The 26,313-nt window shown below is 37.9% G+C and overlaps 1 protein-coding gene across 1 annotated transcript; it reads left to right on the plus strand.

The window, feature by feature from the left end:
* The first annotated feature begins 1,539 nt into the window (after positions 1 to 1,539).
* Positions 1,540 to 25,165, plus strand: MYCT1 (MYC target 1). Its single transcript, NM_001245325.1, is given in 4 exon segments — positions 1,540 to 1,653; positions 22,740 to 23,109; positions 23,112 to 23,492; positions 24,944 to 25,165. Coding segments are annotated over 3 exon segments (486 nt in total). The 5' UTR covers positions 1,540 to 1,601; the 3' UTR covers positions 23,176 to 23,492; positions 24,944 to 25,165.
* Positions 25,166 to 26,313: the final 1,148 nt, after the last annotated feature.

Here is a 26,313-nt window from a genome sequence, read left to right on the forward strand (position 1 = left end):
AGTGTCATCAACTTTTGCCCAAAGAATTAAGGTTTTTATTACATACACTTGATTATGTGTAACATGCTATTATTTGTATACCTATTTGTGTCTGAAATCAGATGCTTTTCAATGAGATTGTGCTCAATTATTTTTTACAATGATCATCTCAATAGATACATTCACTAAACTAAAATAATTTTTCTCATTTTAGAGTTTAAAATAATTCAGTTTTGCTTTGTTTCCATATGCTCTTAGAGCACAAATTGAACCCTAGTTGATAAGTATTTATTCTGTATATTTTTAGCAGCTATTCTGGTATCAGTGTCCCAACAGAAATTAAATATTCCCAGAATTTCTTATGAAGTTTTAACTTGTTCACAGTCATCTGAAAAACTGATCTTTTTCATTTAATTTCTTAACTCAGTATTTGGATATGCCATTTTAAGCCCAAGCTTTGAAAACTACCAGTTTCCATTACCCATCAGGGAGTCTTTCCTAAAAAACAAAACCAAACTGAAGCATAACAAATAAGGCTCAACTTTAAAATGATGCCATGTCCAAATCTTAAGATTGGAATAGTTCCAAATTTAGGGGATTCTAGATATTCATTATGAAAAATAAATATAGCTAGTTCTGAGTTTGGGTTTGTTTGGAGGTTTTATAGTATAAGGGCAAGGAAACTCTCATTCATCTCTTCAGAGAACAGAGGTTTCCATTCACAGCAGAATGTTTATGGAATGTTTATCCATTATCTGAAGCATATGTAAGAAGGAAATAGCTTTGTTTCTACAGAAATTATCACACAAATATAAAAGTATATATTTTATCAATGTCCATTCATTCTCCAATAATTCTAGGTCTATGTCATTCAATATCTTGGCTAATTTCTCTTGTAGCTATGTTGTTATTGCTATATGTTATATACAGCAGCAGTACCTACAATTCCATCAGGGAATTAACACTGCATTAAACTGTATTAAATGTGTCTAAGCAATTAGCTCAAAGCCTGTTTGTGTTCCAGGGAACTCATATTTCAGAATGGGGTGTGGAAAGGAAAAAATTTACAGTTACACTGTCAGGCCCCGCTAGTTCCTCAAACCAGCCAAGGGACAATGGTGAATAGTAAACCATCCTCATACCCTAAATTAACATTCTAAAGAATTGGTGTCCATTAAAACCGCTTGGTGCATTTCTTTCTTACTGAAAATTCCTATCCATATACAAGTGCTTTTGGACGTTGAAAGAATGTCTTCAACATAAAAAATCTTTAAAGAAAAAAGAAAGGAATTTTCATCTCTCTATCTCTGGACTTTTGGAGTTCAAAAAGTTTCAGAGAAGGAGGTGATTTGGTATTGTTCTGAGCCGATTTGCTCTGGCTGAGGAAATGACGAGAAGGAAACTACTTCTCTGTCTCGGGAACCATGTGGTGTTCCAAGATAAGGCAAGCACTTACTAATTCGAGTCCAGAAGCAGGAAATGTGATACATCCATTTCCTTTCAGGCAAACAACACAGTTCTGTGGCAGCACAAAAGCTTTGCTTCTAGTGCAAAAATCTCAAAATTCAGAAAACTATTGCTCCTTTGTGGACGTACCATTCTGTGCTTGCTATTTGGATGTTATGGATAGGAACAATACTTTTACTCCAATCACATGGCCACCAAAGTTTTGGGGTAAGGATATTGATTTTTTTTTTTCCAGAATACTCCTAATGTAGATGCAGATATTTGTTGTTTGCCTTAAAAAATATCTCTATATACTTTCAAGCCTCATGTTGGATGCAAAGAGTAATAAATAGGTTTTGTTTTTCCTGCAGTGATTAGACTATTTTCCAAATGTTTCTTTGACAAAGTTTTATCATGTTCTTAAATGAATGAAGACAGAAGAAGCTACCAGGGCAAAATTGATTGTTTCAAAAAGTTCATTACTGCAGCCAGTTGAAAAGGTGTCTATTGACTTCAGTCAATGGTCTGACCAAGTAGACATTCTCAACTGGTTAATGGATGTACCGACACAGCAGACATGATCTGTTTCGTCTCTTGATGAAAATGGGATAGCAAAGGCTAAACATGTTTCAGGATTTGGAATAAATTCTTATTCCTCCAGAATGAAAAGTTATTTGTAAATTATTGTGCTGCCTTATGGTGAGATTTTCCTCAATGTATATATCTATTATTATCTACTGTGGCTATTCGTTTTCACCCAAATCTGGGAATAGTTCATAAACTGAAATGTATAGTGTAAGGTGAAAGTATATGTTACACTGAAATTCATTCAGGTTAATTAGGATTCTTAATGTGTGGATCCTTTAAGGATCTTAAAGGATTCTGTGCAATTGCTGTGGAAAATCTTTCCCTCCAAAGATTTATTCTATTGCTTGCTATGTTTAATTTTAACATTTATTAGCAAATAGCTTAGAATTAATTACGTATCTGGTTTTTCTCTATTGTATTATTGCTATTGAGCAATGATCCCTCCAAGAATCTGAACACTATTTAAAGCTAAAAAAATCATGCATTAGTGAAATACAACTTCAGTTGCACAGAAGTGCCCTAGGAAAAGAGCGGGGAAAAAAAAAACCTACAAAAGGATGAAAATAAGTCCCTTTTCTTTCTTGTCATAAGGAACAAGTATCTGTTAAATGCCATCTAGGCTTCCTGCAGTGACAAATATATTTTCCTACTGAGATACAATGACAGAATCAGTTAATTTTTGTGTCTTGGGCTAAAGAATAGAGTAGTGATACTCGACATCTTTGATAAATTCTTACAGATTAACTGAGGAAAAATTACAGTTATTACAGTTTCAGAGTCTTTTGTCTGGAAGTTGTCTGCTAAGCTCTGAAGAACAATAACTTTTTTAGAGTGAAGATGGATGTAATTCTAAAATTGCTGTTCCAGAATAAAAACTTGTTGCATTTGACAACACAGAGCAGGACACACCTTATCGGATTTATTGCTGAAAGGACCAGCACCTCTTTTCATCCTCATTGCTCACCTGGCTGGTCTGACACTGTACCCAGCCCTGATCACATCCCATTTGCTTAGGCTCTGACAGCAGAGGAACCTCAGAAATCAGATATTTGTGAAGAGCTTTCGTGGTTAGCTCAGATTTTTATTACTTTTCTGATAGATTTTAGAGGAGTAAATATAATTTTCTCTTTATTTCCCATTGGTACATTGTGTACGGTAGACTAGGAAGTGTGAATGCATAGTATATGTTAGAAGATGATGACTGACATAAGCTCACTCTGTGGAAACATCACTTAAAACAATAGAAGTGTGTTTCCTAACATCTTGGAGATACCTGACTTGAGGTAAAAAATCCCGCAACTACATGAAATAGATATAAATAAAATTTAGTTCTTTATTAAATATGAATGCAGTACTTGGAACTAATTTTTTAGGACATAGCTTAAAGGCTGTTTTCTAATCCACCCACCATGTAGCACGGTGCATTACTACATTACCATGATACATTCCTTCTCCCTGCATGTGTGACTTCTCAGCATCTTCCATAGACCCACCCATGTCCAACATGTGCACAAAGGTTTGCTGAGAGGGACTAAGTTTGTGAGAAAGAAATCAGTGCTGTAAAAAGCACTGTTCATAAAAATATGCAACTGTTCATAAAAATATTTAATCTCTTACAATTTTATAAAACATTTATTGTCTAACAACTTGTTCCCGAAGCTGGAAAATATACACGCATCCCGTTTTCTATAGTTGTCCAGTTTCCAGTGATAGCTTCACACAATAGCTTCTTAAAAGTGACTCTAAGAATTTTAGAGCAATGAAAAAACTAAACTGTCCTCTGCTTACTTATTTGTGAGCACATATAAATCATTTTACAGTTGCTCCAGGCCAGTGGAAGTGTGCTTTAAGCAGTTGTGTTGAGAAAAACAAGAAATAAACACCTCAATATAAGTAATTCTGTATGAGTTGTCTAAGTAGTCTAAACTCTTTCTCTCATGCAAAGATCTTAAAAAATGATATTATTTTAAAAAATCAGTACACTTTTTTTTTTGCAAGCTTTGTTTACAATCAGTGACAGACTGGAGAGTTAATAACTGTAATGCTTAGCTGTAAGCCTTGTAGGAATTCTTCTTTGAATTCAGATGTCACCATCATCAATCTCCAGTATTTTTGGAATGCTAAATTATGCAGTGAAGGAAAGCAAAGGCAGCAAAAAAGTTGTTTTGCTGACCTAAAATCAATTATACTTGGAAAAGTAAAATATTAAACTCTTTTCTGTTTTAAATTAATGAGTTTATGACAGAACTGGCCCTGTCAGCAAATGCCCCCTGTGTAATGTGTCATCAGAAAATAATTTAGATCCTGACTCTTGCTAGGCTAGAGCCTTTTCCAACTGTTTTGCAAAGCTTTTGTAGATATCCATGTCTGTTTCAGATAAGTTGTCTGAGCTACTTCCAGAATGCAGGAGCTTGTTTCTATCAGGTGCCAGCTTCTGTGAAGCTGTGTAGCTGCTGCCCACACTCCTTCACAGTGGGAATCCATGGTATGGTACTTTGGAAGAGGTAAGAAGAGAAGCACTTAAAGGCAGTCCTTGCTGAACTTCAGCACTGCTGATATCACATTGTAACTGTAGACAGAGAGTCTGGATTATATTTTTTATTACTAGTTTCAAAAGGAGGCCTAATAATAGCTGAGTGAGAAATTCGAGGTTTGATACTCATTCATCAACAAATAATCTCACTTTTTACAGTTTTAATATCGACTTTATTGAGTTCATTTTGATTTATAAGATAACAGTGGGAGTAAAGATGTTTCCACTTAAACCAGGAGTGCATTTCTTGTAATTCCTAAAAGCATTTTAGGTTGCACACAAGTAAATACAATAAATGTCTTTAAGATAATCCTATTTCTTCAGCATAGATAGCAATATAATTTCAGATCAGGAAATTTAATTTAAATAGTACATTTGATCAATGTGACATCAGTAGAGAGAAAAAGTGTAAGCAGATTTTAATCAGCATTAACTTAGATTCCTAGACTACCCTTCAGTCTAGTTTTACTCAAGTGTCTATTTAAAAATGCAACCTTAAAATTTAATAACTTAAAAACAGTAAGGACAATTTTTCTTTTCTTGAATCAGAATCCAGGGTATTATTTGTTTGCTGTGCGGTAATAATGCTATATATTTGCTGGCTTCCAGCATTTTGAGATTTCATACTGCCTGGCACATACTGCAGGCATTATTGTTAGACTTCATAAGCTACAAATGAACCCATGTTTTTTAATATATCAAATTTTGCCTAGTCTCTCCTACAACCCACTGGTCTTCTCTTCATTAAAATGTGTGTTCTGTTTGTTTGAAAGAAGTAAGACTACGTGCTCTGCTGAAAAACATGGCATTAGGAATGAGCATATTCTAGTGCCTCAAACTGTGTTTATCATGTTACTGGTGTAGCAATAACTGGCTAAGGCTGTGCATCGCTCTCTTTCTGCACTGGAGGAATATTTGTGAAGGGCAGCACTGACACCATCAGTAACAAAGCTGCTGGGCACTGCAAAATCCAGCCTAGACAGCCATAGCAGATGATTCCTCTTCTGGAATCCTTCGTGAGTGGCACTCACAGCAGAGTCGAAGCAGAAGCAAGAGATCCAGCCCTGTTCTTTGCAAGCAGGAAAAGGAGAGTGTGTGGTGGCCTGTGTGGTGAAGCAGGTTCAGCCTCTTGGCTGACACTTGGATGTCTGTGTCAGCCCATTTCCAGCATAGCCACTAGCTGGTCTGCCCTCATTCCCTTTGCCCTTGTTCATATACTGTGTACACTTTCCATTCACGCTTTAGCAGCAATAGAAAGGCTCTGGAGCCTGCCTCAGCTGTCCTGCTGGAGAAGTGGACACAGAAAGACCACAGTTTGGAGCTAGCTGTGGAGCACTTGACTGACAGCAGATGTGGCAGTGGGATCTTCTCACAGGCCACTACTGTTGCTAGTCTGACGACTGGAAAAGACCAGCATCTTTGAAGCAGACTCAACCAGAGGGCCTCTATCCTGGTAGAGCTGGCATTGCTAATAGGGCAGAGGATTTCAATAAGCTGACGATGCAACTCCTTTCCTGGAAGAAAGGAGGAAGTAAAGTTTTGACATAGAAACACTACAGATGATTTACACCACTGAAGATTTTTTTCTTAGTAGAGAAAATCTTCAGAGTTAACATGGAAAAAAGAGGGAGGAAAACACAACAAAATTAGTGCTTTGGATTGGAGATCTATCAACCTCAAGGCTGTATTTCCTGAATTGTTATTATTCTTCTCTTCAATTCTCTTTTCTCCCTTTTAAAAATCACCCCAGTGTATGCATTCATTCATCCTGGTATTTTAATTCATGGCAATGAGCCAGAACAGAGCAAGTTGATTGCAGACAGTGCATCACCTGGAGTTTTTCCCTTTCAATTTGTCTCTTTTGTTTTGTCAATTCTCTGTGATTTGGAAAAAAAAAAAAAAAAGTAATTTTAGAAGTGCAATATTTGGCAGCATATCACACATCATAGGGAATTCATAGGACAAGGAATAAATTTTTTTCCCAGGAGATACAATCTTTTGCTGCAGGGTCTTTGGGTTAGATCACTAATGCCTACCAAAGTTTGGAAATGGAATGTGAAAAAATGAGCGTCTTCCTTTTTAAATTATCAGACAACTTCAGACTTTACAAGCTCCTGTGTTAGAAGCAGCCCCATAGGAGAACAGAGAGGGAGAGGCAAAATGATTTTTTTCAACCTCACCATGCAGTCCTGTTTTTGTATTTTAGGGAATAATTCCTTACAGTGCTTATCCAAAATAATAGGACTCCAAAATAATAGGTACTCTACAGAAAACAGAGACCTGAAGGTAAGGATAGAGCCTTACAGCTGGGGACAATAGATGAAAAAGGCATTCCAGTGACAAGTGATATTGCTAATTTTTAATTTCTTTAACCTCATTGCCTTTTAGCATTTAGGTAAAATGTTATACGAAAACCAGTTATGATTACCCAATAATAATAAAAATTAAAAGCAAGTCAAATTCATTAGTACATGGTGAATGGGAGGGAAAGGAGCAGAACGGTCTAAGCAAATGTTATCATATTGATGTGGTGAAGTCAGACATATCTGAAGGAATATATCTGAGTTCTTTGGTCAGGAGCCTGTACTAAAACCTTTCCTGTGTCACAGCCAGCCATATATACATATGTAAAATGCATCTGAATCTGCAGCTCCCCATCTGGCATACACTGACAAAATCTACAGCAACCACTTTCCTGCCCAGATTTCCCTGAGTGCTTTATCAAGCAGTGTTTTAACAAGTCCGCTTAGCACTTGAATTTCAGAGTTTGAATTCTGTTTCACCAGGGTTACTGATCCACAGTTCAGGACTTGCAGCTTGGGATTTTAGCTTGTTAAGGGGCTCAAACCATTGAGCAGACATTGAGCAATGTCTATAATGATAGAGTTGATATGAGAGCTAATCATGTGTGAACAAAGCTTTCTTCTGACTCCTCACCTGTTTTTTACAATCAAATAAGTAGCTCATACTTCCAGATTTGCTATTAGAAATTCCCTAGAGTTATAATTCTTTATTGCTTGCCTAACCTTTCATCTTCTGACTAATATTTTTCTCCTTTACTCATTCAAGAGGGAGCCTTTAAAAAAGACAAAAATTGTATATGACTAAAACTACTTTTCTGTACTCTTACGTCTTCTAATAAAAAAGAGCAGCTTATCTTTCATTCCTATTTCAAAGCAAAGTGTATCTACTGATGGTAGAATAAGAGTATATTTTGAAGAGTGTAAAATCCAAATGCCTTCCTCATTGTTTTATTCTATGTGAATTTGGGCAACCCTATGGAAAAGTAGTGTAATAATAAATAATAAGGAGGGATGCATTTCCTAGTTTAGTCAGAAAACTGTGAGAATTCCCTACATGAAATGGCCAGGGAGACTGGCCGAAAAATACAGCCTCGTTTCTTAGCCAAAAATATATTGGTCAGATGGACTAACTAGAGCATAATTTCCTTAAAATATGTGCAAAATGTGTGAATGGTGGGAGTGCATACTACAAGGTATAGTGCAGACAGAAGTAGGGAATGCCTATGAACCTTTGTGTCAGTTTTGTGTGGATAGACCATGTCCTTGGGGCTGCAGATTCCAATTCTGTCAAATAACACCCCTGCAAGCATATCTGGCTTAGTGGATATGTAGGTGTGTTGAGTAAAGGCAATGGTGACATAAAGCCTTCTCACACTCCTCCTATTAGAAATTTTTATCAACTTCAAAATGAGCCAAGGTTCTTAACATGGAGTAAAATACTTTTATTCTTCCCAAATTCACAGAGAAATTGGATTGTCTTATTTTCCTGTGGGCAACTTGAACTTAGAACAAGCTGGATTCCCTTAAAGATGTTTAGAAATAGGCATACTGGAAGACAGATTTTTGGCTGGGTTTCTGGTAGAAAAGATAGATGGTATCAGCATGTTTCAGGTCCCTATTTGAAAACCAGAGATAATTTTCCTGTGCTTCTTAAGAATGTTCTCAAAAGAAAAAAATATAAGGTAAAATACGACACATGATCAGATGAAAAGACATCTCTGGCTTTGCAAAGGTTTCCTGTAAACACAATGATTATTTCAAGTAGATTTAGCTAAGAAGCAGATGTACAACACAGATATAAAATACGATGCATTTAAACAACACTACGAAAGACAGTAAGATCTTTATTTTAATGTTTAATCCTTGAAATGTTTCCCTTCTTATTACCAGCCTTAAATCTAGAGTGCCTACATTTTCTCCTTCCTGCTCCTCAGTGAAATGCTACATGATGCCACAAATTTATTAGTGAAGCCATATTTCCAGATTACTTCACCAAATATTTACCTTGAATGAGTAACCTTGTGCATATGGATGAAGAACAATGGCAATTTCCCTGCACACTGAATTTGTAGAAATAAGGACTATGAAATTCCCATACATCTCAGCAGAGTTTTTAGGATAGGGGCCAATTTTACTTTTGTTACAAATGCCACACACTAGAACATCAAACAGACCCTGAGAACACAGACAAAACCAAATAGTGTCAACACCAATAAAACTCAGCTTCACCTATATAAGAACTGAGACAGCCTTTTTTTTTTCTCCTCTTGGAGAGAGCTATAGGATTGTGCATCCTCACAGGACCAGCAGCATCATAGTATATTTTGCTGCGTGGCTTCCAGAGCTACAGATATTTCAGTTGCTTTCATTTCTACTTCGGATGAGATATTGGTCTTCATGACAATCCTGTGATAGAGATACAGAAAATATCACATAACTAAATCACTTCTCAAGTGATCAGGTAGTCTGAAGCTGATTTAAGTATGCTACATAATTCAAACAAGAAACATGATAGCCAGAAGACTTCTAAGGCAAGTGAGACACATGCACATGACCTTTCCTCTGCTTGAATCTGTAAAGATCTCTACAAAGAAGTCTTCATTGTCCTATCTATCAGGTCAATTGTACCAGAAGATCTTCCCCTTTCCACTTCCCCTGAACTGACTTGGGACGTGTCACAAGGCAGCAGAGGAATAGCCTGGGCCAGTGACTCAAAGAGAACACAGCAGTCACATAAATAGTAGTGACACTGAGAGCAATGGCAACAAGGGTGTGGGTTTAACTGAAGGAAGATAAAACCAGCGTGTGATGGTGAGGCATTAGCAATGTCAGCGACTGCATTTGAACATCAGCTCTGCTGTGCCAGCATGACAGAAATGAATCTTATTTTTTTTGTAACACTTAAGGTCCCTGGCTCGTCATCCAAAGTCCTCCAGAAATATTCTCATATGAAAAGAGAAATAAATCCATGATCTGCTATGTAATTAAAAATAAAGGCATTGCTCATCTTCCCCTTCTCAGCTTCAAGATATCCCATGTTTCTGTTCCCCTTCAGCTGTGTTTGGGAGGATCTGATCTGTATGCAGCTTTTCAGTTGGATTTCTTATGCACGTGGCAGTACTGTTTGTGGGAGTGGCTATGTCCTTTTGCTTCATCAGTCTTACACTGTCTTCTGAAGACAAAGAATTATCAAACTATGCCAAATTTAATATTATTATGTTTATTTTCTATCAGTTAGGTAAAAGATTTGATGAGCACATGAAAGTTTTCGCTTCTATTACTGAAGAGGACTGTAACAATAGTCAGATATTGAGAAAGTTTGACTGAGAGAGGCTTAGACTGAAAAAGTTAATATGTAAATGCATTCCAAGATCTATGTGCAAGCCTGTCAGCAAGATAAAAGTAGATACTAATGAGGAACCTATTTTTTTCTTTGCCCTTATTCTGGCAAAGAAAAGAAAAAGAAAAGTGCATTATTACTGTAGTTGGATGAAAGCAACAAACTATGTCACAAAGAGAAGAGACCAGTCTTATTCTTGTATTCTATCTATTTGGAGCACGATTTCTTCCTGGTATAGAAATTATTCTTTTAAAGTAAGTCTGTCATTCTCAGGCTGTGTTTTGTGGCACCCTAATTACTGCTTTTCTGCTCTACCCACTCCACTATATAGCCATTGATTTATCAAATGCTTCACCATCTTTAACAAGAAGAACACAAACTTGAGGCAATACAAAGAAAAAGAAAAAGATTTTTGGAATATTATTTAAATAATAATCAAAAACACAGCATGCACACATTTTAACAATTGCACCGACATTATTGACTAATTGCTGTATGAGCTGCCATCATTCTTTATCCACCAAATGCAGAAATCTGGTCTGTAGGAAACAAAGTATATTTCTTCTTTCAAGCACTACACCAGGGAATGTTTTGGAATGTGAAGGTGTCACATAACCAAAGCAGCTTAGGGCTCTGTGCTCTCCCCAGGACAAACACCCTGAGGCTGCATGGTCACCTGCTAGAGCCTAACAGTGCTCATACTCACATTTGCTGGTCAACACTATGGGTGCCATGGTTGTGCCTCAGTTCTTCTTGTAGAACTTATTGAAGGAAAATGCTCTGTATTTATACACAATTTTCCATTTTACCATTGTAATTTTTTTAAACAGGAGTTAAATGAATTAATAATGTTTGTTAAAATCTTTTTGTGCCACATGACTGGTTGTGTGTGGTACCATCTCCCTTATACAGAAGATTAATCTGAAGCATGGAGAGGGAATAAATGTCCAAAATCAAAAAGCCAAAGCACAAGGCAAAATCAAGGCTCAATACTGAATCTTTTTCTTAGTAAGATTTTTATTTCATAGCCATATACTTTTGTCTGGAAAAAAAATAAAGGAAAATTTTAAAATAGTCAGAAAAGACTATCAACATTTATGAACATTTATCAACAATGCAACTTTACCCTGATTTTCTACATAGAAGTTTCACTTAAACAAAAATGTACTTATTCTGATTTTGAAACTTATTGTACTTATTGTACTGAAATTTGCACCAAAAAATCCTAAATTATTCTTCAAACATAATATATTATCTTCTACTTCAAGAGTCAGGAAACACATTAATTTTCTTTTCACATATTGAAAATGAGGCAATCGTATTTTAAGATTATCTGTTAAATAACCACAACCGAAATTCCATCCACGATAAAAACATATACACCATTGTTATGAAATAACACCTTGGAAATTTTCAGCAAAATAAATGGGGGAGCAAAAAATAGTCAGTTTAATACAATGTGTAAACTTCTTTGGGCTCTGAGAAATTCTTGGTGAAGGAAAGAGCCATGGCAGTTTCTGTTTCTCACCAGAGGCCTCTGCCTTGCTTCTCTGGCATTTTATTTTCAGAAAAAAATAAATTCCCTGTTTTGGACACTTGCATTCACAATCCAGCATCCTAACACACACTTATGACCTATTTGACCATTTGAGTGACATCTGTTAATTTTAAACTTTTTCTTTTAAAAATTAAGTTACATCAATACTATCTCTCTGTTATCTAGGGTAATGGAAGATGAATCAACTAAGCAAACTTGTGGCTTCTGTGGGAAAGTGCACAGATTTTTTATGACTGCTACTTAATTGGATCTCCTAGCCCAAAATGATATAGATATTCATATAAATATTTGGTGCACTGTCCCAAACAGATTGATGTTCACCCAGAAAGTACTGGGACAAAGAAAGATGAGGTTTTGAATCTCAGGTAAGTAACTGAAGAGTACAGTACTACATAAACATACTTCTGTGTTCTCAAAATGCTCACTATTACACCTGTTTCCAGAGGAAGATGTACAGCAGGAGATCTTTTTGCATTACTGGATGTAGGTCAGGTATTACTGTAGTGTAAAAAAATACAGATCACTATTCCTGATTCTTGAGTAGGAATACTTTACAAAAGTTTATTGGATATTTTAGAAAAATATTCAGCAAAGTTCACAAACAGCTCTTCCTTCCATTCTTCAACGTTGTACATCTTTTTAAATTTTCACCTGAAGAAGGTCCTTGGTTTAGCAATCTCAAAAAATGAGATTGTAAATAGAGCAGTAAACAGTATTTTCAGTGACATCTATTTTTGAACAAGTAATATAGAAGTTGGACTGTCAGCAGAACACACTGTGGCAGTATTTCAAAAGCAGTATGTTATAAGTGAGAAAGGACTCTTTTGGAGAAACTTCAGTGTTTTAAGCCTCAGTAGATTTCCTTCAGCTTCTGCCAAGACACCATGGTGCACATGTTTCATTAATTTTATCCATGTTAAACATAGAATCACAGAATCATAGTTTGGATTGAAAGGGAATTTAAAGATCATCTGGTTCCAACTTGTCTGCCATAGGAAGAGTTACCTTCTAATACCTTACTAAATACATGATGTGCATTTAAAAGGGAGAGTAAGAGTTATGGAACAGCAAAGGGGAGATTGCTCCTCTCCTGGGAAACAGGGAAACGGATGATCAGGCTGCAGGGGGAGAGGGAGAGAGATTGCACTGCCAAAAGCAAGCAGACGAAACGAGGTCCTGCCTCTCATGTGACAGAAAGGGACTCTTGAGCCTCAGAGGAACATGTGCAGAGCTTTCAGCACTACTGCAAGCACTGTGTTGGGTGCCACCGTGTATAAGATGCACAGGGAAGCTGAAATGCCACCTTTCTTTTCTAGTATGGCTAGTGTATCAAGGCACTCAGAGTGTGCTTTTTTTACTCTGAATCTTTTAAAATATTCTCCTCTATATTATTATAAGACTTGGGCTTCCAGTATACTTCCTGGTTTTGTGGGTTCTTAAAGTAAGAACAAGCTCCACCTGAAGCTGTATCTGGATCAGGCACTGACAATAGAAATACTATGGTGGGACTGAGGATGTTTTCTATATATTCTTCACACCACATTCTTCCCAATAACCCCTTCAAATCCCTGTGCTATGTTCTACCTCTGGATGTCTTATGTTTTCTTAAATCTAGGCTACATATTTCAGTATTTCATCCTTAATTTTAAGAATTTTAGAAAATTCTGATTGATTTTAAGGTCTGTTCATATATAAGATTACTTATTCTCAGGTGTAAATTATTTTTATCAATTAAGTAATAAGTATAATGCCATATTGTGCTGTGTCAGACTGTGATTCAGTGTTTGATTTGGGTTATGCAGAGGCCATATAGCTTAACTCTGCCTTTGTGAGATAGGTAAGAATGTCTGGCCAGAGGATTGCTTGCTGCATATGTGGAAATGATCAAATTCTATTACTGCTTTTGTCATGCATTAGCAATCACAATGAAACAACATGGAAACAAAGTATGCCTGAAGGAATATTTGCTTTGTTTTACATAGTTGTGCCAAAGGCATTAAATTAAACATGCTGACATGTCTATCTTAGATGTTTCCTTCTGATTTTTACAATTACTCTTTATTTGTCATTCCAGTAAAAATCAACTGCCAGTAATAGCAAGGCAACATCATTAATTCTGAGTTGGTTTGTGGGATATTGAGATGGCATATTCCACTCTTCTGACTTTTTATCCCAACGAATTATAGTATTAGTAATCAAAGCAAATGTACTCTAGTGTGTGAGGATCATTCTGGATATCACTGTGGATGTCAAGAAATATGAATTTAAGAATAGACTTGGCCTTATGCTCTTCCATGAGCACAGATATTTACTCAAGGTACAAAACTGTGCAAGCTTTACCTCTTTAAACTTCTGAACACTTTTGTTGTGCCTTGGTTTGATTCACTCTCAAAGCCTCTGCAAAATGCTAGTCCTAAGTGTTTATGGTGATGCAATTCAGAATTTTTCTGGTTTTTGAGGTGCTAAGAACATCTCTGTGATCTTCTATTGGAATGTTTCTCAATAGCTTTTTCTTATTCCCTGGTTTACTAAAATGAAGGTGGTTTCTGTATAGTTTCGATTCCCAGCATCAGTTTCCAGCAGAGGGCAATCTTGTTCCTAGATAGGTTCCTCATTTGTGACGTTAACCCTGTGATGAACAATCAGCCCCTCTGCATTTCAAAAGGAGTATTAATCCAAAAGCATGGACTGCGTTCTTTTTTTTTTTTTTTTAACTCGTCATTTAATTAATATTTTTTCTGATGCTTCTGGAGCCCATTTGCTTACCTAATTCAAGAAAATCTTAGAAACTGCACAAAATTATGTCAGTGTGGACCTTGTCATTTGTTCTACCTTCTTTTTTCAAAACAGAATTAACAGGATTGACTGATGTTGCTTTTTAGAATCTTTACTGGGTGTGGATGCACTACATGCCTCGATTATCTATGCTAGTTCTTATCTGTTCTCATAGTTAGAAACAGATTTTTAATTTCCTTTGCTTTATTTTAAACCCAGCGCTTCTTATTTTATCTGATGTGGACATAAGAAACCCCCACTATTAGGTGAAGTGGGAGAATTACTCTTTGTTGCTGTAGAAAAGAATTTTGCAGTAGCACAGGCTGAATAAAACATCCCTTTAGCAAGTTTGTGTCTGAATGCAGATCTCTGATATTTCTGGCAGCAACTCAATCTCACTTATCAATTCTTACATCCTGCACAGTCTGCTCATCTTTCAGCTTATTTCCCCCTACAGATTCTGTTTTCTGGACACCACAACTACCTAAACCACCTTGTGCTGTAGCTGGTCACTCAGTCATCTTACAAGAGTTATGTGTGACGTTTCTTGAAGTTTTGCCAAGACTAAGATCACAGCTGGTTGATATTACGCAGCAACTGATTCATCCACCCAACTGAATCATGGACTGCCTACAAATGATTAATGAGAGGCTGTTTTGGTAACACAATTAGTGGCAGTTGGGAAGATAGTAATATCAACACTTGTGAGATCTAAAGAAATTGCTTTTTTTGAGTTCAGCATGACAACAGTAGCACAGGAGTTGGCTACTGATACTAGCCCCAGCTTTAAAATGATTTCTTGGAGCTGGTAGAATCAGCATAAAATTTCTAGTATTGCTAATCACTTCAAGCCTTCTGTGGTGGGAAGAAGTGGTGGTTCTTTGGGCCCTCGGTGTACTTTGTTTTTAAACTCTCTGGGATACATGAGGATGAGTAGCTGTAGCCTTTTCAGCTTAGAGATGTACATTTGCTGTTGTTGAGGAATCCATTCAGTGCAGGTAGCTCGTGGTGCAGCTGCAGGGTCAGCTGCAGGTTGTGTTCTGGGGGGCAGGAGGCTGAGCCCAAGCAAAGAGCCTGTGACCTGCTGACCCTTTGCATATAAAAGGGCCCTGCCACAGGACCGGACACTTGGAGTCCCAGAGACAGCAGGAGCCAAGCACCCCAGATTTTCCCACCCTTAGACTGTGAGGGATAAAAGCCTAGAGGTTCCTTTGTTCTGGGTCCCTCCTTGGAGGCACCAGCTCAAGCTGTTATTTTCTTATTCAGTTATTCCACCATGATTAAATGATTTTTAGGAACTAGAGTTCTGAGACTCTGCTGTGGGACCAAGGGTTGAGCTGGTAAGGAAACCTGGTCTGACTGTGTAGGTTAGGGGGTGTAGCTGCAAAAGGGCTTCTGTCCCAGCTCTGGAGTGTGAGTGTGACTGCCAGAGTGGCTCCTGGTTGGTCAGACAGGGAAGTGTCCTTAACTGTAGCTGTAGGAAGTTGCTATGAGTTTGTTCAAGGTCCCATGGACCCTGGCTGCTCCAGTCTGGTTTTGCACAGAAGAGTCTGTGTTATGATCATCTGCTAATGACTTGAAACCTTGCTTGAAACCTGAGAATGTGACACTCCTCAAAAATAGTGTCTGAACCTATTGTTACTATCAGGTTAATAGCTTTGTAATATGTAGAATGTAATTAATGCTTTAGTACACTAGCTGGTGCTCTGTACTAAGCTGTGCAATGGATGTGTAAGGTATGAATTCCTGTACTGGTTTGTATGTGCATTATACCTGCTTTTGTCACCGAGCTTTCATTTTGGGAAGAGAGCATCTCAGTAAAAAAAAAAGATGAGCTGATTTTTTCATGTTTGAGATCAAATCCTCTACTAGTTATCAAGACTTTTCAGCTTTGGATCAAGGCAAGCTGAAGTTGTTTGTGCAAATCTGTGTGCATGTAGGGAGAGGAATGCTTACCAACTTAAACAAGTTTTGAATAACTGGCATGGAGAGAGAGGTAGCAAAAATATGAGAAGGAAGGAAATAGAATGGAAATAAATGTAAAATTCTAGAATTTTGTTGTCAAGTATAAAAATAACTCTCTTCCACTATATGTCACAGTGGTATGCACTGATAGATACTTCTTGTTGCTAAACCAGCTGCAATCAATAAGCTTGTATGTTTTACCTCTGAGCTTCCTGGAATCGCCATGGAATAAAAGCTGCATGTCAGATGCACAATGTCTCATGCTAGTTTGGGGCAGGTGGAAAAAAAGAAAAATAGGAAAATTACTCTCAGATGTTTAAGTAAATGAACAGAGTCTTGCTCTAATGTAGTATAAGTAAAATGTCTCTCTAGAATGTTGAGTTTAAACGCTGAAAAATGCCATTCTTGGGTGACAAGCTACCTTACCACTCCTAATAATTTTAAAATAAAACTTCTGTTGTGATCTAGGAATGACACTCCCTACTTTAGTGTTCCCCTCATCCCCCCAAGGCTCTCCCAAACCAGACTCCATTCTCTCACTCTCCAGAGCCTTCCTCTTCCAATTTCCTCCTCGGGGAGGAGGGGGGAGCTGAGAATTGGATGTACAAAATTATGAAAATTATGGGTTGAGATAAGAACAGCAAAGAGATAAGAAAACAAACAGTAACACCAGCAACAGGAATAATAAAAGTATCCTAATGTGGGTGATTTGCATGTAAGAACAACAACAGCTCAGTGCAACATGGCATGATCTAGAGACAATGAACCAACAGGTTCCCTACCCTGCCATTATTTTTGTCCTGAATCCATGCCCTTCTTCCTGGAAGCAAATGTTCCTTATTTTCACTCTATGAGGTGGCAAAGAATAAGACCCTAGAGTGCCCACACAGCTCCAGGCTCTGCCTCCTTGTGGCTGTTGCAGAACAATTATCTCTGTGCTGGCCAAAACCAAGACAACTGCTTAATTATTACTCTTTGAATAAAACAAGAACAATGCAGTAACAATAACAACAACAACAACAAAAAATTAACAGCTCTAAAACATAAAGATTGCAATATTTGGAAGTCACCCACTAGAAACCAAAGGTATCATCTCAACCTGTGCTGTTTTCTGATTTCTTGTGCTTAGCATTAAAATGAGTAGAACAGATGCTTGGAAAGCTGAGCGGTTCTTTATTCACTAATATTGGCAAAGATGCAGTCCAAATTAATTGTGTGTTCACAACCTGACTAAAGGACTCTTTCTCTTTCCCTCGCATTCAGTACTTTCTTCTGTTTTCCTCCACCCCACCCTGGTTCATGCTCTGAGATGCTCTCACTGAGGGTGCTGCTTACATGATTTGAAAGGTACTATTCTCCGATCATAGTTAGCTGTAAAGTTTTACAAAATATATATTTGTGAGCATGAAGAAATGAAGAGCCTGTGCCCACCTTAATTTTACACCTTTGGGAATTTACCATAAGGGTATATACAAGTCCCAAGGATTTCCTGAGGTCAAGGAACAAAATCCCATTGCAGCTTATTGCAGACAGAGGGCAAGAGAGAGATTCCTTGGGAAAATGAATCCCCAACACAAATGTGTTTTGAATTCAAAGGGATGGCTGATGTGGTCCATAAAATGAAAGAAAATGAAACTCACAGAAGTAAAACGTTGTCCTAGTATGTCTGCAAGCATCCTGCAAGCCTACATGATAGCAGCAGGGTACTCCATCACAAAAAGCAAATCTATTTTATGAAGATTTTGTGTATTTCAGGGACTGATGCATCCAGGTAGGGATTGTGTTGCTATTTTTCAGTGAGGTAAACCCAAAGGGAGGAAGAAGAGAACACAGTACACTTCTGACAAGACTTACTGATTGGTATGAGCCACCTTTGGTTAACCCTGCTTCAGATGTCCAGGCTAGATGGGAAAAAAAATTTTCAGGGCCCAGTACTAGAAAAAATATCTTATCAGCCAATCTATTCTCACATCTTACTAATGTGATGTCTAAATTGTGTCCGAATTTCTCCAGTGTGGATTCTGTCAAGTGATACGCATTTGCCAAAGGTTTTCAATTTGACAGGATATATGCTATCACTCAATAGAAATGGAAAGTAATGAAATTTTTAAAGAATGCTTCAATGACCAAGAAAACGTTTTGCACCACAGATGCAATAATCCCCTGTACAAACCTGTAGCACCATATTTCCTTAACACTTCATGCAGAAACTAGAGAGGAAGAAACAGAGAGACTTCAAGAGAAATTGCCTGATCTGGATAGATGTTGGACTGACAAATGTGCTGAATTAATGTTCAGATCCGGGGGTAACATTAAGAAGTTATGAGTGTTACTGTGTGTCCCAAAACGCCAGCCTTTTTTTTTATGGTCATGTTGGAAGTCCTACAGATAGAAAGGTAAAGTGACTAAGATCTCCAATCTATTTTTTACCTTAGTCTTTCATTTCTGGCTTTGTACCTCAAAGTCTGTCCTGCATTGTTGATAAAAACCTTTGTTCTTCACCTCAGCTGGTGTTACAGGTGAGAGTGCAGAATTGACTGGGGTGAGGTACCAAATCTTTTCTGTTATGGCATAATCAAATAAAGCAGGCAGTGTGAACAGCCCAAGAAACATACAGATCAAAACATACAGATAAAAATATTTAGGAGACTGGGTCCTGGGTAGTTGTTCTTATTAGCAGCATCCCTAATTTATCTCCAGATCTTTCTTTTTACTATTTTCCTTAAAAGCAGAGGACAGAATGACAGGCAGAGCTCTCAAGAAACCGTAAATTATTATCATGGCCCCTTGGGAGACACTTTGTATCATAGTCATTCTGACTCCCCGGAAGGCTAGTTCTGCTCTGGCACTGCCCAGATTAAGGAAAAGAAAAACAATCTGGTGAAGGCCAGATTCACTCAAATCCCAGGTGCAGTAAGTCTCACTCTGCCTTTGATCTTTTTCTCTGTTTGATAATATTTTCTCCAATGTACCTCAGGGCTGTGATTGTTGGACATTCTAAAGAGGAAATCAATGGGCATAGATTTACAATTCTACAATATAAGGTTTTAAAATGGAATTACATTTCTATGAAATTCATCCTCTGCAGGGAGTAAGCAAAGAATGAGTTTCACCCAATAGTGACCCACAGTTCCAACTGAAGTCAGTGAGATTTTGGGAAGAGAAAAAATGAAATGTCTGTAACCAATGGGTCTAGTGATATTTCTGTAATAAGAAACAAGGGGGTTAAATGTAGGTCCAAACAGAAAAGAGAGCATATGGAGTCCTGGCAACTGAAACAGTCAGTGTAAATCCAGCTGTGTTTCATCAGGGAATAATTTGACCCTCGATTTTTCCATCATACATGGAGATAGAGAAATAAAAGAACTAAACAAGTTAAAGAAAATGACGTCATTATCCAAAGGGATAATTGTCTGTGCTGTACCTCCAGCACAGGGGAACAGCACGTGGGAAGGACTGAAGAGCTGCACTCAATACTTTTGTCAATTCCCTTATCTGCTTTTAATAGTGTGAAACTCTGGTTAGATTGTGCAGGTGGTGAAAATCATGACTTGAGGGATACAGGGACAAATCCTCACCGTGGTGCATGGCAACCCCAGAGCCAGGTACACTTGTGCTGCTTGCTGTGCTTCTGCTTACGCTGGAGGCTGCTGTGGAGCCCTGTGGAGATCCCCTTTGCCAGCTGAGAGCCCAAAGAATTGCAGGAATATCCGGTGGCAGCACAGAGCCCTGTACCTGGGGGATTCCTTGGCAGTCTCAAATATAACCCAATGATCATTTGAGATAAAATGCAGAAGAAAGAAGCACAACAAAGGATTATTTCTTTCTCCACTTTCCAATAGCAAGGGACAGTAGTAGTGCGTGGGAAGTGCTGTCTTCAGGACTCCCCCTGGGATTTATTCAACTGGAGGTCACCAAGTCCTGGTTCTCCCTGCCCACCTTTGGGAGTATGAGTAGGAACTTGCAGTAACAGAATGTATTAAATTTATTAAAATGGCATAATAAGCTATTCCTGACCAAAAGGGGCACAGTAAGTCCTGCTGTGTCTCTAAAGATGTTTTATAAAGGCCAGAACCACACTGGGCTTGTGAGAAGAAGCTGCTTATAAGTGATTTGATCTGAAGCCAAGAGTTACAGTACAGGATGCTGCCTGTGGGTTCTTGCAGAAAGCAGACCAGGCAGTCACCCTATGTCTTTAGTGTGCCCAATCAAAAGTTTTGGAGTTTTAGAAATGAGAGCTTAAAGAAAATTTGTCTTTTAGGGTCAAGTCTGATCCGCCTCCGAATGAAAGGACACCAAAGTACTCCTGAGAGGGAGCAGTTCCCTACAACAATATCCAATGCATTATCCTTGCCAGTCTTTATTTGAAAAGGATAATGTTATAAGCCTACCTGAAATCAGAGGTTACAGGCCAGGAACAGTAGGATTGTGAGCCTTCCAAGTATGAATCACATTACTAGCAATTTTTCCCTGAAGGGAGAAAAGTAAGAAGGTAGATAAGGAAGATAATAATGACTGCTTCTTAAAGTGCCATTAACCAATAAACATGTATGTTTCTTCTACTGGAAGCAAAGATAACGTATCTTTCCCCTTTCCTGAAGTGACCTGTCCTAAGTTTAATGCTGACTTAAAACAAAATAATCTGTTCCAGGGTGCCAGTATTGAGGGGCCTCTGTCTGCAAGTCAGTCTTGCCTGGCATCTCTTTTCCCTCTTCATGGTGTGCTGGCTGCTCTCCATGGCCATCACTCAGGCTGCTCTCTCTCCTTGTACCTTTAGTACCTGCTTTGGCCAAGTCCCAAAACTTAGATTCAATGTCATTATTCTAGGGTTTGGGAATGACTGTTTGTACTCAACATAAACTCATGGGAAACTCTTCAGTAGCTGCTGAAAATTCTGAGCCTTGTCTCAGCTTTTCTGGCCTCTAATGTCTGCATCGCAGTCCTGGAGTTAATACCCTCTCTCTGGCACAGTGTTATTGAGCCTGCTCTTCAGTATGCTCTATCTAATGAATACATTTTCCCTTTTCACAAAAATGCTTCACAAATATGAGAGAACAGTACAGACAGAACAAACATATTTCAAGGTGTCCTATAGATATTTTCTTGCTTATTCCCTCTTTGTTCTACCAGTTGTCAACATAGTGTTCCTTCTTGTTTTAGATCCAAGCCCTTGTTGAAATTTGAGAAAATCTATAAAAGTTCATTCATTTCAGGCCTTATCCAGGATTACAAGTATATCTCTGGGCTTTTTACAACAGCAATAATGCAGGTGCTCAGTTGCAAACTGAGTGAAGTTTCCTGAAGTAACTGTCCTCTTCTTAGAAATATACGAAAAAAAATCACATCTTTCCATCCTGTGAAACCATGTGGGAGAGAAAGCAATCCTAGACACGGATTTTGTTTTTCTGTTTGGTTTATTTTCATATTTTGTAGGCCTTGAAAACATTTCTAAAAGAGCTAGAAATTTACTGTTCTTAATGGCAGATTAATCCATCTTTAAATTGGCCATTGGGGATAGAAAATATTCAAAAGGTTTAGTATTATGAATGGCTATCTCTGACCATAATGATTTAGGATGTAGTCATTTACATTAATTACTGTGAGGATTTAAACTATCTGTTACTCAGCAGTAAAAGGCTGGGAAGTGTTCTCATGTTGTAATAAATACAGAGCTTACTCTATCAAGAACATAGCAGAGGGTATATTGCTGATTTAATAGGTGAGTTTGCAAACACGTACACACAGAACGTAAAGGTCTATAACCAGAAGGACAAGTCTGCATAAATCCAAACCTCCTATTGCCCAGAGAAGGAAATGCTTGGCAGTTTTATAACACTTGGAGCTGGTAGGTGGCTGATTCTGGGAAACGCTAAAGATTTGCCTTGGTACAGAAGCTGATACTAAATATAAGTTATTTTCTGGATGTTGTTGAATTATCCAAATTAAACAAGTAACAACAACAACAACAACAACAACAACAAACCAAAACCCAAAAATCCAAAAAACCCAACAAAAACCCCCAAAATCAAAAAACAACATCGAAAAACCCACAAAATCCAACAAAACACCAAAAAATGCTGTGTAATAAGAGCAGCCTCAACTGTTGTGTTTGTGTTGGGAAGTTCATGTGTTACAAAGACCTAAGGGCCATTTCATATTTTAAGGAGGCTGCCATTTAAAATTAATTTTCTTGCAGGAATATCCTTCAGAGTTACTTCATTAACTTAGAGATTAATTTTTGTTGTATTTCAGAGCAGATAACAATAGCCTTCACAGTGTCCATGGTGATTGGACTGGTGATTGGAGGGATCATCTGGGCATTTTTCACCTGCTTGTCCCGTCGCAGAGCTAGTGCCCACATTTCCCAGGGGAGCCCCTCATCCTTCAGCCGTCGGTCCAGACCTTCCTCCCATGGCCACGCTGCCGGCAGGACTGGATTTTACCGCAACAGCAGCTGTGAACGTCGGAGCAACCTCAGCCTGGCCAGCCTCACCTTCCAGCGGCAAGCCTCCTTGGAGCAGGCCAACTCTTTCCCCAGGAAGTCAAGCTTCCGTGCATCCACCTTCCACCCTTTTCTGCAGTGTCCTCCCCTGCCCGTGGAGACGAACAGTCAGCTGATCACCCTCACTCCCACAAATACCACCACAACCCTTGTGGGAAGCACCACCAACAGCTTGAGTCGACCTGAATTCCACTGGTCTAACAACAACCTCCGCATCTGCCACTCCACGCAAACCCCACCTCCCGCCTATGAAACCATCATAAAAGCTTTCCCAGAATCCTGAGCTTCGTCCTCGCTGCAAACACACCTGTGCATCTTAGAAGGAATCTCAATTATCTCAGCAATTTTCTGTGCATGATGAAGATCTCTAAGAAGTCTCCAGCTGCAGTTGCAGTTGCTTACTTTGCCAAGAGGCGAATAGAAGTGATTTCATGGAGCCCAACATTCCACTATCTGAGAGATCACTTGTCTTTGCACTGCTAGCTTTTATTTACTGCTCTGCTGTAAGCTTGTATATTTATATTGTTATATCTTTAATTGCAGCTATTGTCTCTTTATTTTAGAGGGAAAAATGCTGCCACATAAAAATGACAATTTCTTGAAGAAACAGATAATACTAGAAATTACTGATATACACAGCACATCAATGCAAATTTCACTATTCCTTTTTTTTTTAAGAAGTTTTGATTTTACATGTTTTTGTTACATTTTCAGAGAGCACCTCCTGTTACCCACCTTCTTGCTATAATCCCAGAAGAGCTTCAGTCTGAGGAACCTTAGACACAGACCTCATAGAGGATGCAGTCCTGGCTGCTGTAGACCTCCTGTTCTGTTGTTTGCAAAGATCTGATCAGAAAAGACTCCAAGACTCCATATTAAGGATGCTTGTTTGAAATTCCCCACAGAGTGGGAAAAAAAATTTGTCAAGTATATATAGCTTCATGCACAAAGAAGTTTTGAAAAATATACTAAATACATGATTACAATTATAAAGAATTTTCTGTCTGCAACCAGCAGAACAGGTAGTCATGTTTTAATACCCAATGAGGCTGTATGGGCAGAACTCCTCATGTTTCATTTTTCTAGTTCTGGCTATCCAGATAAGCAGTATGAATGACAACTATTTTTTAATTAGGTTTCCTGATTTCCTATGGGATTAGTCATTTCCTTATTTCAAATGTTTTTTCTCAAATTGTACCAATGTTTAATTCTTTCTTTTATTCACTGAAATCTCGTCTTTCACAAAAACAAGATTTCAGACATCTGTGGCTGAATACAGGGATTGTATAATGAATTGGGATAGGAAGATAAAGATGAAGTATTTAGTTGAGCCTTACATGTATTCTTGACTTTTATATGTGTGTCATGCTGAGCTAACCCCTGGCTTAGTAGAGACTAATTGCACTGATATGACAAATGTTCAGGATTTGGAAATAACAGACACAAATGGGACCAAAATTAAATCTTATTGTATCAGTTTCCTGTTAAATTTTTCATGTTCAAATTAAGGGTAAAGAATTTCCACAATTGGAGGAGTGTCCACACTTGCACACTCCACACTTGCAAATATGCCAGTTGTTTCTAAAAGACTTGGGTGACACCAGCCTCAGGACTCCTGATTCTGAGGGGGCTTCTGCAGGGAGAACAAGTTCTTGTTTCTCTTCTGGGAGTGACAAAGATTCAGCAGAATGGGCAAAATGCTCAACATCTCCCAAGTTTCCCAGGCTTTTGGAGACTGGCAGCAAGCATCCCTTTGCTGAGGTCAACATCCTCCGGGAAGCACTGGCATTAATCTCTGATCCACAGTATTCCAGCCCAATAGCCACCCATTTGCAAACAATGCTACAAACATTGAGCTTACAAGCAATGCTTACTGTAAACAAGTATTCCTTATTGTAAAGTCAAATTATTTTGCATACTACTTACTGACTGGATTTCATTATTTTATTTTTAGTGTGCAGCACATCTGGAGAGATGTATGTCATTGCTAGAAAAACAACCATTTACAGAGTTTACAGAGCATTTCACTGCAGACACTATGGGTTCTAGCACACCCAGAACTTGCTGATAAGATTGTAACACTGCATTTGGCTGATCACAGCCTACAGACTTAAAATAGCAGTCTTCTGAAGAAAGAAAGAAAAGAAAGAAAGAAAGAAAGAAAGAAAGAAAGAAAGAAAGAAAGAAAGAAAGAAAGAAAGAAAGAAAGAAAGAAAGAAAGAAAGAAAGAAAGAAAGAAGGAAAGAAAGAAAGAAAGAAAGAAAGAAAGAAAGAAAGAAAGAAAGAAAGAAAGAAAGAAAGAAAGAAAGAAAGAAAGAAAGAAAGAAAAAGAAAGAAAGAAAGAAAGAAAAGAAAGAAAAGAAAAGAAAAGAAAGAGAAAGAAAGTTAGTTATGCTTTTTCATTCATTAATAATTTTTTTCACATTTAGTCTGGTGAATTTCATTGCATGAAAAAATATGTTAAAAATGTTCTTCCTATAGAATAGCTGATGCAGCCTATTCTAACCTACCTACAAAAAGCAGAATTCAAGCCTGCTCCCTTTGGTGGGTTTGATGGACTGTGGAAGAGACAACTTACCCTACCAGCTGTGTACCCAGTGTGCACCCAGCTGGCCAAAACTGCTTGTTCCTTGAGAGTGAAATAATTTTAGATGAGTACATTTTTACTGTTGGATTACAAGTGCACGTTACATTACAGTAGAACTTTCCATAGTGCAATTATTACATAAATTTTACATGTATTACACTGTATTTAGCAAACATTGTAAAGAGGGAAGCTTAAATGTACTGTATTTTTTTTTTCCTCCTGAAATCTGCACTGGACATCGAAACATTTCTTATGTGCCCTGGATTAGGGAGACTAAAACCACACATGTTTGGTGTATAGCCAATATAGTCAGATGACTAAAACTTGTTTTCACATGTGAAATAAATGTTTTGCAAGCATTCAGGAAGCTTCAGAATGTGGAATAAAGTTAGATGCTATAATCTCAAGCTCATGTTTTTTCTTAATGATGAATGCGGTGATTTGCATAAAAGTTCCTTTAAAAGGAAGAGTATTATCTTTAATTATGTGAAGTGATACTGTTAGAAATGTGAATGAGGACTCCCTCCTTCCTTTGCTTCTGTTGGGAAACACCCCAAAAATGAAGATGTTATTTGACGTCAGGGTCAGAATTTGCCCTATGAGAACAGCTTCAAACGATTACAAGTGAGAAGGTTTCTCACAAATAGCAGTGCTTACAGATGTTAAATCCACTGGTTTATAAGTACTTCAGCTTCAATTCACATTGTATTTGAGCAAATGCTTGCTTTAAGCAAAAG

Source organism: Taeniopygia guttata, chromosome 3, assembly GCF_048771995.1.
Source record: "Taeniopygia guttata chromosome 3, bTaeGut7.mat, whole genome shotgun sequence".
Taxonomy (NCBI): Eukaryota; Metazoa; Chordata; class Aves; order Passeriformes; family Estrildidae; genus Taeniopygia; species Taeniopygia guttata.